Source organism: Kryptolebias marmoratus, linkage group LG14 (genome assembly GCF_001649575.2).
Source record: "Kryptolebias marmoratus isolate JLee-2015 linkage group LG14, ASM164957v2, whole genome shotgun sequence".
Classification (NCBI taxonomy): Eukaryota; Metazoa; Chordata; class Actinopteri; order Cyprinodontiformes; family Rivulidae; genus Kryptolebias; species Kryptolebias marmoratus.
In genome coordinates, this window is record NC_051443.1 from 6,213,601 (window position 1) to 6,228,279 (window position 14,679).

The window sequence follows — 14,679 nt, forward strand, 5'->3', positions numbered from 1 at the left end:
CCCTGACAGCCCTCCTAACCTTCCTTCTTGTAAGAAACAGGGTTTTTATTGAAACTGATGCTCTTAGTTTCTTTAGCTTTACTCGTCCTCAGGAGTGTATCAGCCGTGTCTTGTGTTTCACAGTAGGACTTGGCAGATTTATGTCTGGAAAGAACAAAAAAAAAAAGAAAGAAAGAAGGACAGATCTGTGAAGGAAGTCGGTGAAGTGTTGGTGCTGGGGGGGTGTGGGGGGTCACGCTCTCTGTTGTCCCCCGCCTGATCGTTGTATGCCTTAGATAAACTGTGTGGTGCTGCTGAAGTTTTCACCCTAAGTTTAGTGTGCGGTATGTGTGAGTCTGTAGTTGTCCAATGATTTACTGGTTTTAACTCCGAAGTGGAAACTTGGGAATAATTTCAGTCTTCGGCACATAAATGCATTTGATATGGAGTTTGACCGAATATTTGACTTAAGAAGCCATTTGAGGACCATTTTAATTATGTTTGAAAGTTTTAGCTTCCACAGGGTCAATGACCCATAAAATGGTACATTCCACTCTGTGAAACAACATTTAATGTGTCACGTGTGAAGAGTGATCTTGTCTTTTTAACAAAGTAAACAAAACTTTGGCAAGTAACTGTAAAAAATAAATATAAATATGACGTCTTAATGTCTTTGTTTTGTTTTTCTCTTCTCCAGGGACAGATGCGAAGGAACCAGTCCAGTGAGTATTTTTTCCCTAACCTTTCTGTATCTTTGTGTTACTGAAGTTTGGGGGGGGTGAAACACATTTTTCTTGGCCCAAGTTGCTGTTTTTTTTTTTTAAAGGTAAAGATCTAGAAACTCAGCCAAAATGAATATATTCCCCCCCAAAAAAGGTCTGTTCTTTTCTATAAATGTAATATGTGAGGGAAAATCTTCCCTTATTGGTACAAATAAAAAAAAATCAGTGTTTAATTAGCTGTATATTGTGACAGGTCAACTATTTTCCACGGTTTCTATACATGCTTTAAAAATCTGGAAAAGTGTGGAATTTGGTTTTGTCATTTTCCAGCTCTGGATAAGTGAGCAAAAAGGAAAACAAAGTATGGAAAAAGTTTAGTCTTTCCAGACTCTACGCTGTAAAGTCTACAGGTATTACCTACTGCGTTTTCTAAAACAAAAAAAATCTACATGAATAAAAGCATGTAAAGTAAACATAATGTCCAGTTTTTATCTCCCACCAAGATTGCTGACATTTGGAAATTAAAATAAAAAAATGCAGATTTATCTTCATGAGTCTCTATCTATAGGAATTGTAATGTCAACGAAAATACAACAACTTGAACCTTTTAGCAGACAAGCATGTCCATCCATCAATCCATCCATCTTCTTCACCTGCTTCTCCATTCACATGGATAAATTGTTATTTTTGTGAAGCAAAAAGCTTAAATGCAATATTTTCTCAAAAACTGAAATAAAACCACAGTACTGGTGTAGATTTTTCAGTCAGCCAGGACATGAAAATTCTCTTTTTTTTTTTTTTTTGAAGACATTTCTTTTCTCACTTGAGGAGCTTTGTCTTTGTCAGTTCAAACTGGAAGCTGCAAAGTTAGTTAGAAAAGTACAGAATTTTAAAATAAATTAAAAATGTGTAGAGACCTTATTTTTGCCAAATAAAACCGCTTTGTCAAGTTTGCTTTATTTTAAAGTAAAACCTAGGAAACAGCTGCCCAACATAACGCTTCAGTTTCAGCGCTGCTGGGTGAATACCTGTGCCCGTCTTGTCGCATGTCATGGAAATCAAACAAACTCAAGGCATGCTTCAGCTTTTCATCTCCTCTTCCAAAAGGAAAGCTCAAACAGGTCCTAGTTTCCATGACTAATATGTGAAAGTTTATCCTGATGAAACAGATTTACCACCAATTCAGGACTGGAAGTTCAACAAAACTTCAGATTTAGTCAGAAGTGGGGACAAACATGTGCACACAATAAACAAAAATGCCTGCAGGATCACTTCCATACAAATATTTGGTTTATAGAGGGATAATAATATTAATCTAAAGCAGGTATTTTGTCTCCAGTGGTTTGCAGTTGTAATTATCAGAGACGTAGCATGATTACTTGGTTTGATTGTTTAAATCAGATCTAAAAAGCTCTGAGGCATGTGAAACACCAAATCTGAGGGAAAACTTTTACATAACATGTTGGATTGTTGACATTAGTTTGGAAATGTGATAATTATATTTAGTTATTGTGTTCAAGTGCAAAATATCCCCAAATATTAATTTTAAAATCACAATTTTTTCCCTGTTTTGTGTTTGTTGCAATAAAGCCAAATCTTTAGCATTAAAATTAAAATTGTAATCATTTTTACATGCAATAAAATGACACTTTACTCCAAAATCACACATATTCTACAGGGTTTAGATATAGTTAGAAATATGAGTTTTATTTTCTGTAACACCTCCCCCCCAATAAGTACACAGTACACAATTTATTTTATTCTATTATATATTTTGCTCAACTTTTAAATTTTAGCCATGACTTCTAATGTTTACTTATAAAGCTAAATTATAAAGAAATATTCCCCATTATTGACGGTGTTCCTTTGGAAAAGTTGTTTTTAGTATTTTCCAAGTCTGAATAAGTATGGAGACATATTTGAGTTCCCAGTCTTTATTACGGTTTGAATTTTCTAATAAATAAAAATCAAAAGTTGTTCAAACAAGCAGTGTATTTCTCATAAAAATGAAAAAGTCACCACAGTGTACTTTTGGTTTATGAACCAAATAAAGTGAATTTGGGACACTCTTTGTTTGTACCCCCAGTGCTCACTGAAATAACTTGAAAATGACAAAACATAAGAGGAAGAAAAAAATTACTACAAATCAAGTAATTAAAATCAGTCATTCCTTTTTGAATTTGGTTCTGCAGAATGAAAAAAAAAATAATAATAAAATTGGTTTTGACAAAGTGGATGGTAACATCTTTCACTGTTTTAGTCAAAGTGAAGCCAAAGAAAACGACCGATCAGCTGAGTTACCTTTGTTGTTCAAAACAAAAAAGGAAAGAAAAGAAAGTGAGACTGGAATTTGCCAAAACCCCTATTGACAAACCACAAAGCTTCTGGGAGAATGTCCTTTAAACAGATTAGACACAACTGGACGCTGACAAACCCACAAATGAAACCTACCCTGAACCTACAGTGAAACATGGAGGAGGATCGGTTCTATTCTGGGGCTGCTTTGCTGCATCTGACACAGGGCGTCTTGAAGCTGTTCAATGAAATCTCAAGACTATCAAAACATTCTGGAGCCAAATGTGCTGCCCAGTGTCAGAAACCTTGGTCTCAGTCTCAGCTCATGGGTCCTCTGACGGGATCATGAGCCAAAACACTCAGCTAAAAACACCAAGAATGGCTCAGAACCAAACATTGGACCATTCTGAAGTGGTCTCTGAGTCCTGATCTAAATCCTGTTGAACATCTTTCAGGGTTTCCCCCAGAAAGGAGGCTATGCCAGGTGGTAGTTGGCCGATCGCCGGCCGACCATGATTTAGTAAAAAAAAGATTAAAGTTGACCGGAAAGTTGAAAATATGGCTATTTATTATGGGATATTGTAAGATATGTGTGCCAAATATTTACATAACTAAAGCTTTACAAAAAGGCACTTTTGAAATACTTTTTTAAACAAAAATACAATAAAATAAATACAAATTGTTTGCACCTAATTTAAATCCTAATTTAAGTCACATTAAGTTACCGTAATTTCCGGACTACAAGCTGCTACTTTTTGCACAAGCTTTGAACCCTGCGGCTTATAGACCGGTGGGGCTTTTCTATGGATTTTTCATGATTTTTGTGATATTGTAAGAGGATTTGTTTTGGTTTGTTCCGTTGTTGTACGGCACTACTTTGCCTGGCGGAAGGGCAAAGTACCAATTAGTACGTAAAAAGTTATGCAAATATGTACCGGTAACTTGTTTTTCAAAATGTTAATAAAAGGGATATGTTCCCAAACAGCCATCTCTGTTCTGACAATCCCCTTTGTTTGTCTTACATATGGTAACTAAACATTAAAACACCTGCGGCTTTTAGTCCGGTGCGGCTAATGTGTGAACAAAGCAGGATTTTCCCCTAATTTTACCTTGTGCGGCTAATATTCAGGTGCGCCTTGTAGTCAAGAAAATAGAGTCACACAAATGAAAAAGTGCAAACAAGGCACCAACACACGTCTCATGTCAAGGCCAATGAATAACAACAGAGAACTCTGAAAATAGACAGATGCTTTTTGTGGCACAGGCTGCATGTTGGATCACTACATGTAACAACAAAACAAAACTTATCTAATGCTGAATTTAATAGCATCATTTTACTGGTAAACATGGATAATATTTTCACTAAGCACAAAACATGCTTACCATATTCGGTCTTGTAAAGCCACCCGCTGAATTTCAGCTCAACTAACCATTTTTGGTTAAATCCGCTCGATTGATGTTTATTGCTGTGGCTCCAGCGACCTGCTAACTCCAGCAGGGCTCGTTAGAGTCCCGCATGGCTCCACGACCAGCGCGCAGACCTGAGCGCGCGGTGGAGGCGTTTATATTTGGCGCTTACGTCGGTGCAGTATTCTCCAAAAAGACAGGGGGCAGTACGCTACGTAACCAGTGGAAATACAGTAAAAAAAAAAGCAGATGGTTGTCACATCAAATATGGCTGCACGTATTCAGGAGGAAGAGCTGTTGTGTTTCTGGCTGTGATACAGAGAGGATGTTAAAGCAGTATATAACACTGGGGGAAACCCTGTCTTTGGAAGGAGCTGAAACATGCAGTCTGAAGAAGGAACCCTTTAAATCTGAGACAGATGGAGCAGTTTGTCCACGAGGAGTGGGACAAAACGGTTGTGCAACAAAATAATAAGTTAAGGATACCATCTCTTTTGTCAAGACCAGTTTCATTAGTTTTTTTTTAAATAATTTAGATGAATCAAAATTCAAAAGCAATGACAGATTTTTATCACTTTTATCAGTTTCAAGTTACTTCAGCGACTTTTATAATTCTTTTTCCTTTTTTTTAACAAAAGGGTAAAACCAAATTTGTGTGTTCTTGTACATTATTATTTATTCTTTCCACCAAAAGGCCAAGGTGGACTATAATATTTTAATAACGGTGTGTGTGTGCGTGTCTGTTAGTAGAATATCTTGTGAACCACTGAACAGATTTTAATGAAATTCTGAGAAAGTAATCACTGTTTGTACAGCTACAACTGACCAACTTAATTGACATTAACCAATACAAAAATGTCTGTCACTCAGTCAGTTTTATAGATATTGAAAATAAGATCAGATGTTAGCTGAGTTACCTTTAACAGATAGAGTGGAAACAGCTCACGAGATGTCACAATATCACTAGATTACGCACATCATCGATTGTTTTGTAGCACGTAGACAATAAAACCCTGACTGCTTTGCAAATCTATTCTCTAAATGTTCAGTAAATGGAAAAAAGTAGCCTAAAATTTTGACAATTTGAGGCAGAAAAGGTTGGAGTTTTAAACTTCAATTTGTGGAGAAACCCTCCTTTTTAAATATTGACCCTCTGCGGCTGAAAACCTGAAAGCGTTGCGATCTGTTTGCATAACCTAAAAGCACTGATAGATGTATACTCTACATACGCTCAGGGATCAGAGGAGAATCAGCATTAAACTGTAAGGCTCAGAGTTTTGGTGAGTATGTCTTCACCCCCACCCCTACCCCCACTCTCAGGTACCTGCCACTGCCCCACACCTCTTTAACAGCTTCTGCAGCCGGCCGACTCCACCTAACATCACTGGGCCGAACTCTTAGAACGGTTTCAATTTACACACACGTGGCTCATGATTTCTTCCTTCCTACCTGAGTTTCTTGTTGCTTAGATGACTACATAAAATGTACAATAACACTTTAGGCAGGGGCATAAAATAACCGAGATTCCTGGGTTAATTTTTGGTTTTAAAATCACTCCCTCTCCTGTTTAAAGCGCTTCTGCCTCTTTAAAATCCCAGTAGCGTTTTGTTCTATTAACACTGTTGCAGGATTTTGGTGTGATGAGGTTTCCCTGCTGCTGTCCAACGCCAGGAAAAAGTTTTGACACACTTGTTTGCTGTGTCCAAACTTTTGACTTTCTTTAACCGTCAATGGGTTTTGTTGAAGTTTCACAGTTCAGTTTACTGCCTTTACATTTAGATACGGAAAACTTCAGTGTTTTTGCTGATTATCTCTCTTGTTTTCATATTTTTTTTCCATACATGCTATGAATCAGTCTCTCCTGTTCTCACATTGCGAACTTGTTTCTGTTTGGTCTCACTGCAGGTGATGAACTATCAAAACCCAAAATGCCTACATCGTACGAGTGAGTTAAGCGTTCAGATACTCTTTATAAGTCAGGGCCAAATTACAGTTGTTGTTTTGATTCCTGCAGCTTCCGTGAGCTTTAAATGTTCTGTATGTTTCACTTTTCTCTTTGTCGCAATCGGTCAGACTGACGAACAACGATCTCCTGTCTCTGGATCCGCTGAGTCCGGCTCTGCCTGTCGGATCCGCCTCCTCTGTGTCATCAGCAGCAGGTAAATCTCAAAGCTGAGAAGTGTCAGGATGTTTTTTTGTTTTTTTTTTTCACTCAGTTTCTGTCTCCATGTGAACTGAAAATACGGAGCTTTTTCAGAAATGATCATGCACCGTGCTCACAGTCACTTTGTGCTCTAGAAACTAAAACAAATGTGGGGCAGTTTGTGTGTTTATCTACGCTTCCTCCTGATTCCGTCACCAGTAATCTGCAATCTTGCTCTGAAGATTAAACAGTATTAAAAGTAAAGAAGTGCTGTAGTTGTTTTGATCTGGCAGCATAATATGTCTGTGACGTAAACAGCGCGGGAAACATACCATCCATACCAGCATTCTGTCAATACATTTTTATAAAACCCATTAGTTCATACAGTTATCTGCAGCCATGTCTTTTGATTACTTGGATCAGCTTCCTCCAGACATTAAGACCAGGTGCAGAAACTTTTTGGCTCTGAAAAGTGCCGATCTATATATCTTTTTAGCTTTAATGTGTCCAGAGGGACAGCCAATAAGAGATCGACTGACCCACACAGCAGTAAAAATACCAATCTAACGTGACACCAATGAGCTTGATGCAGCTTTAGGAACTAAATCCTGCAGACATTTGTCAATTGTTTCCTCTCTGTCTGCTTTTGGGCAGATGGAAATGTGTAAAAACTATGAGTCCGTTTACTGTTTTCATCTTTAGTTTAATGCTTGTTGTCACAGAAGTACTTGGTTTATGTTTACATAAGTTAAGTTCCTCAACACATCTACTGGCTCGATCCCCTGACTGTGAGACGTGAATGTACACAGATTTCTGTATGTTTTGATATTTTGCTAATGTGGAGGTTTTTGACACCTAGTCACATGGCATGGGTATTTTACAATTTTTACCAAAGAATTTTAAACAAAAAAAAAGTATCAGAGTAGTATAAGCGGGCCTTTAATTGAACTAGTTAAAATAGTTCTAAACAAAGCTAAATTCAGTTCAAAATCTCCTATAAACTTCATTTTCATTATTCTCTTTAAACTGGAGTGAATTTGTTTTTGCTTTACCAAAACTTTGTAGTCCATTTTAATAAGGGATTAAAAAACAAATAAACTTTTTTTCTTTTTAGTTTAATCATTTGAAATGCAGACTTTTTAAAATGGTTTGAGCAAAATAAGTGACTTCCTGCTCTTCAGTTAATTTCTCTAACAGAGCAAATAAATAGTTCTGGATGTGGTTCTGGACCAACTTTTAGACAAGACCATGAGGGAAATGGATCTCTTTTACCTTAACTACACTCAAATCTTAGTTTTTAATGGTTTTCATGATTTTAACATTTTTATATGGATTAAACTATGGATTTATAAAGTTGATAAAACAGGTTTTAGTTTAAAAGCAATTTTTTCCTTCATTTTAAATCTAGATCTGTTTGGCTGAACATTGCTGGTGTTGCCCAGACATTTGAATTTCCGTTAATAAAAACAGAACCATCAGTTGATTTAATAAAATAAGCCTACATTCCCTTAACACTAAAGAAAGTTTCTACACAATCTATCTTTTCCTATACTTAAGTAAATCCTATTTAGGCAGTCTAGAGCAATAAAAGGCTCTTCATTTTCTCTAAAATCTTCTGTATAAAGCTGTCAAAATAAAAAATAACCTGAAAATTGCAGATAAAACTGAATATTAAGTTTAGGATGATAAAAATCTGAGCCATGAAAATATCTTCCCACATGTACCCTGAAAGTTTTTTTAGAGCTGTGTTTACATTTAATCATTGTAATCATTTTTCTGTTGAAACTTCATCTATCAATATCTTTACTTTGGTTTAAACTCTTTCTGCAGGTTTGTAAATTTGCAGTTTACAATAGATTTTGTATCTCTGCCTGTTTTAGTTTGATATGAACTCTTTTCTTGCAGCAGTTGACGGTTAAACTCCCTGAAGAGCGTGTTTTTGAGGACACACTCCCGAACGTGCTCCTCGTGCACAACACTGGAGTTTAAACAGAGTGACATTAGCACTGACCCGTTCCCCAGGTTAAGAGTAATCCACAGTTAATTGGCACCTAGCTGAGGTCACGGGGTCGCATATAAAGCCCACTGGCACGTATGTTGTCAAACAGCGTCTCATTACTGTCAAAGGTCTCGGCTTAAAAGTCAAAAGAGCAGCAAGAAAAGTCCTGATTTGGATACGGTGATGAGACAGTAATGTTTTTACACACAGTGTTGTTACTGCCTTCAGATGTAAACATGTATGTAACAAAGATGGGATTAAATATCAGGGTTTCCCCCAGAAAAGAGGCTAAGCCCGGTGATAGGTGGCCGTTCACCGGCCGACCGTGATTTAGTTTAAAAAAAAAAGATTAAAGTTGACAGGAAAGTTGAAAATATGGCTATTTATTATGTGATATTGAAAGAAATTTATGCCAAATATTTACACAACTACAGTTTTACAAAAAGGCACTTTTGAAATACTTTTTTAAACAAAAATACAATTAAACTAAATAAATAACAAATGAAAAAGTGCAAACAAGGCACCAACACAAGTCTCACATCAAGGCCAACGAATAACATCCGAGAACTCTGAAAAACAGAGAGATGCGGTACTGTACTGTGCTTTTTGTGGCTCAGACTGCATGTTGGATCACAACACAAAACATATCTAATGCTGAATTTAGTAGCATAATTTTACTGGGAAACATGGATAATATTTTCACTAAGCACAAAACATGCTTACCATATTCGGTCTTGTAAAGCCACCGGCTGAATTTCAGCTCAACTAACCATTTTTGGTTAAACCCGCTTGTTTAATGCTGTGGCTCCAGCGACGTGCTAACTCGCGGGGCCTTCGCGCAGAGGCGGGGACAGTGCGATTGCGTCACTGTTGGTGCACGTAGCCTCGCTCGGTAAGGTAGATAAAGGTAGCAGTTTTGGGAGTGCGGGTGGAAAAAAACGTGTATAAAAAATGACGTATTTATAATAAACAAGCAGAGCTTAGCCTGGCGTCCAGGTCACTAAAGCCTGGTGGCCCGCCAAGCTTATAATACGCTGGGGGAAACCCTGAATATACTTTTTGTATTAATGTTGCATCCATGGGTTTTACTGTACATTATTTTTTTTTTCATTTGATGTCTTTATTAATGTCATTTTTTTGAGTTTAAGTGCCTTGATGTATTCCCTTTTTTACGTCTTCTTGTCAGACCTTGGTTCTGTCTTCCTTTCAATCCCTCCATCTCCATCTTTTCTGATGAATGACTCTGACATCTTTCTGCCAGAGGCACCAGGTAAAACATGTGTGCCTCCTTTTTTTTTGTTTTATACTTTCATGTATTTTTACTGTTCCCCACCATGGCAGGTGGGCAATTATGTAATTGTTTGTCTGTGTTCGTTTCTTAGCAAAATATCTCCACTTAATGGATTTTTATGACATGCTCGGAATGTAATCAGTGGATGTATATCTACAGTTAGTTAGCTTTTGGAGTCAATTGGATTTAGGATGGCCGCCACACCTAACTGAACTTATAAATTCAAAATATGGCAATAAATCAATTATTTATACAGACACAGCTAAAATTGGGTGTTTTAGTAGAGTCATTCAATACACATAGCTGAAATGCTAATTGATTGTGCAAGATCTTTGTTTAAAACTTTGGTAGTTTCTCCTAAAATCTTAAATTTGAATCAGTTGAATATAATATAGTAATAACTGTGTAACAAAAATTTTAATAAATTAAATACTCAGCATTTTTTGAAGTAATGCATATCACTCGCCACCTTTCATGCCTGGGTTTTAGACTAAAATCCTCTTTTTTTTGGGTTAAACCTTGAGAAGAGTGTTATCTGCATTTTCATGTGATACAGCGAGATGTCATGGTCGGAGTCTGTGTTGTGAACGCCTCTCACCTACTACCGCATCACATTTTTTGTCTATCTGTAGAAATGTAGCCATTTCTGTGTTTTCTAAGGTGGGTTGTCTGTGGTTGTCATCTTAAATGAGGTTGTTTCCCAAAGTTAATCAGTTGTAGATGTTCATTCGGTGATTACTTTTCTGAGAGTTTCATTAAAATTTGTCTGGTGGTTCATGAGATGTTTTGCTAACAGGATGACAAACACACACACACAGCCACAGGCAAAAACATCACTGCCCTTTCACTTTTGGCAGAAAGTGATAATAAGCTGATGATGCACAAATTTGACTAAATTCCTGAAAATTGATGGTTTCTATTCTGTTTTGTATTTTTTTCTTTTATTGCCTCTGTTGATCAAATTTCCCCCTTCAGTTGACGCAATGCTACCAAAGGGTCGCTCCACTCCTTTGGCAGAGCACCAACAGTCCAAGGACATCTCCTCCTTCTCCTCATCCACATCCTCTCCCTGGGATTCACCAGAAACCCCTTTCCAGATACTCAAACCCGCTCTGTCCAGGGCCCAGAGTGCCCCCCTCACCCAGCCCGCTGAGCCCATCGACCCAATCAGGAGCCCCGCCACTGTCGGCCCTCCAAAGAGCGTAGACGGCTTCTCCTCGTCATCCTGGTCCCAGCACCAGTGGATTGCTTTTGGCGATAATGCAGCGCCGCCGAGCCATCACGGCCCATCTGTGATGGAGCTCCAGAGGGTGCGGGCAGGCGCCGGCAGGTCGAGTCGCTTCCTGTCCGATGACTCTGCAGACGCGTACCGCAGAGAGGAAAGCATCCTCTGTTCCACTGATGTGTTCTCTGATAGGGCCACGGCTGCAGCCCCGTCAAACAAAATACACCAGGGTAACAAACATTATGTCTTTAGAGACATTTTATACCCCAAGTTTGGAGTTTTGCTCATTTTGTTTTCTGTTTGTTTTTAATGTAACTGTATGCTCTACGTTCTTTTATTTAATAATAAAAACTGTATCCAATTATTTTCAGTTTCATTTACCTTAGGTTTGTTTGACTAATGCTTGTATACATCTACTTTAATTTACAGTATATTGTGCTGGCTGTTGTGTGTTCTAAATGTTGTTTTGGAATGTGTTTAATTTTTTTGCCTTGTTATGATTTTAACATTTATTGATTTGCTTTCATGGTGTGAAATGATGCATGGAGGTTCTGCATCCAGTTTGAGTTGTAGCAGCTGCTTGTTCGTACATAATCATTTTCTGACTTTTAACCACCAGTAACCAGAAGGACCCATTTGTGTTTCTCTACGTAGTGCCAGTTCCACAGCGACCTACCACCCCTCTGACAGCTGGAGCCCTCGCTCCTCCACCACGACCCTCCTCCAGGCCCAAAATCCCCACTGGGAAACTCACAGGGATCAATGAAATTGTGAGTAATTGTATCAATACTGGATCATTTCTATGCTGAGGTTGTGGTCACAGCTAATAGAATTTTTTGTTGGATTACATTTAAAGATTTTAGAGCACCTTACCCATCTTCTAACACTGCTGAAATATTATTTACAGTCTTCTTATACCATTCTCAGGCTTTATTGAAATCAATTGAGCGAATTTAGAGTTGGTTCAACAGATGGTCATTAGATTGAATCGCCACGTTCGTGGGGATTATTCTCAGTTTCCTCGATTAAGTCACAGAGGCTCACAGTCTTGTTGCTTGCATTTTGAACATGTTCAGAAGCATGTTTGTGAGATAAATTCTCCCTCAAAATAGTCAGTCCTCACAAAGCCCTTCTTGATTTTGTCATGCGGCATCTCTGACCCATGTCGAAAGCTGCATTTTGACACCGGCACACAAGCTGTTCTCTGACAGAATACATGTTCAGGTCTAAAACCCACTGATGATAAATAAGAATTGTTTAAAAACTTTGTTTTAAAAGTATACTTGAGCAGATTAAATCATAAACGTGGAAGGCAGCTGCCAAGGTGGGTACAAAATGGGCACAGGTGGGCGGTGAGATAATATGCATGCCTAGAATTTAGTTTTGCATCCCATGCACACAGAAATAAACCAAGATTTTCAAAAATTGATCATGCAAAGTGTAAGCCACAACACTCACTGGTCCCTCAGTCACAAACATTCATAACTCTGTGACACTGCAACTGAAAATTTGCACATTTTTGTGCAATATTGAGTGAAGTTTGAGTCGCTACCTAGTCTTTAGCAGTCGCAGCCCAGTGAGATACTACATTTTGGAAGTCAGAGTACTTAAGCTAGTATCTCACCAGACTGCAAATATTGGCGACTAAATTGACACTTTTGTGTCCATCCATTCATCCATATTCCACTGCATATCCGTGGTCGGGTCGCAGAGGCAACAGGTGCAGGAGAGGAACCCAGACCTCCCTCTCCCCAGCGACACTCCAACTCCTCCTGGGGGATCCCAAGATGTTTCCAGGCCAGAGAAGATACATAATCCCTCCAGTGAGTTCTGGGTCTTCCCCGAGATCTCTTCCCATTGGGACATGCCTAAAAAACCTCCAAAAGCAAGAATCCAGGATGCATCCTAATCAGATGTCTGAACCACCTCAGCTGACTCCTTGCAATGTGAAGGAGCAGCAGCTCTACGACGAGCTCCCCCTGGATGACAGAGCTCCTCACCTTATCTCTGAGGCTGAGCCCGGCCACCCTACGAAGGAAGCTCATTTCAGCTGCTTGTATCCAGGATCTCGTTCTTTCGGTCATGATCCAAAGCTCATGACCGTAGGTGAGAATTGGAATATAGATGGACCAGTAAATCAAGAGTTTTGCCTTTTGACTCAACTCTTTCTTCACTACGATCGATCGAAGCAACGCCTTCATTACTGAAGACGAGGCACCAATCCGTCGATCCATCTCCCACTCCATCCTACCTTCACTCGTGAACAAGACTCCCAGATACTTGAACTCCATGTGAGCCAGAGACTCACCCCCGACCTGGAGGGAGCATTCCACCAGTTTCCGTTTGAAAGCTATGGCTTTGGACTTAGAGGAGCTCTCATCCCATCGTCTTCACACTCGTCTGCGAACCATCCCAGTGCACGCAGAAGGTCATGGCCTGAGGACGCCAACAGAACCAGATCATCTGCAAAAAGCAGAGACGAGACCCTGAGGTTCCCAAACCAGACCCCCTTCTCTCCATGACGGTGCTTTGTATCAATGACATGTAAATTGACATGTTGGTTAATGCTGCCCAAATGTCGCACAAACTCCTGGCATAATTTAGGCAAAAAAGTGCTGGAAGTATGTATAATTATCGCACCACTGTTTCACAACATTTGCTTGACAATCTTGTGACAAAACTGCAAAATTTTGACACTGTTGTTTAACAGTAGTGTGATAGTTATGTGTGACAATTGAGAAATCTGGACCATATGAATATGGGGCCTCTCCCCAGTTCTGTAATCATTTTTGTCTGACGCCAAGCAGTCTAAAGCTCAGAAAGGCTGCTGGATGAGGACCAGGTTGACCTTCTGAAGGCTGCAGCCCGTCTCCTTGCTGCTGGTGTGGTCCACCATGGCCGGGTCACGTGGCACCCATAATGTCTGGTTCCCATTGCAGCCAATCAGTCTCTAACAAATTTTTTTTAATTGTCTCACAGACTTTTCAAACAAATAAAAATTTCCTGCAACACAAAAGCAAGGCCCTTCTGTTCATGCGAGGACATTTAGAACCTTTCTGAATGCTTCGAAACAATATGTCGCCAAGAGCCACAGTCCAGTGAGATACTAGCTTTAGAAACAATAGGAATTAGCAATAGCTTAAACTTGATAAAAATATTCTTTAGAGCTTCTTCTTTTAGTTTTTTTAAGTTGTATAAAACACAAGGTGTTCAAAAGGCTGCTTCATATTTCTGCTATATTGCTTTTTGAAGACATTTTTGCGCATAGTGTTGGCTTTCGGTACTTTTGTCACCCTGAACTGATTGTTGTTAAGTGACACACTAGTTTTATTTCGTTTTACTAGAATCCCCTAACTCAGGGACGGCGGTTCAGCCCACCCAAATCATCTAATGCCAGCCCTCCTCCGAATGCTCCTCTCGCCCGGGCTGAAAGTTCCTCGTCCCTGTCCTCGAATGCCTCACTCAGTGCCGGCAACACCCCCACCGTTGGTAAGAACAGTCACTGTTTAAAAGAAGTCTTTTCCTAAATAATTTTATCTTTCTCTTCTTTAACCCCTCACCAACGGGTCACATATCTTTGTTTCTGCACCATAACCTGCTGGTTGTTCTACTTCCTTC

General features: G+C 39.0%; 1 protein-coding gene across 5 annotated transcripts in view; it reads left to right on the forward strand.

Moving 5' to 3' along the window:
- Window positions 1-14,679, forward strand: part of fcho2 (FCH and mu domain containing endocytic adaptor 2) — a 68,956-nt gene that overhangs the window by 39,733 nt on the left and 14,544 nt on the right. For 2 of the 5 annotated variants that reach the window (XM_025008403.2, XM_025008407.2), the window contains exons 15-22: window positions 677-701; window positions 5,639-5,683; window positions 6,309-6,348; window positions 6,477-6,562; window positions 9,732-9,815; window positions 10,812-11,291; window positions 11,716-11,831; window positions 14,406-14,550. In XM_025008403.2, the coding sequence (XP_024864171.1) occupies window positions 677-701; window positions 5,639-5,683; window positions 6,309-6,348; window positions 6,477-6,562; window positions 9,732-9,815; window positions 10,812-11,291; window positions 11,716-11,831; window positions 14,406-14,550 (1,021 nt within the window). The remainder of the gene's footprint in view (window positions 1-676; window positions 702-5,638; window positions 5,684-6,308; window positions 6,349-6,476; window positions 6,563-9,731; window positions 9,816-10,811; window positions 11,292-11,715; window positions 11,832-14,405; window positions 14,551-14,679) is intronic. The other 3 variants (XM_025008404.2, XM_017427523.3, XM_017427525.3) reach the window with 3 other exon arrangements.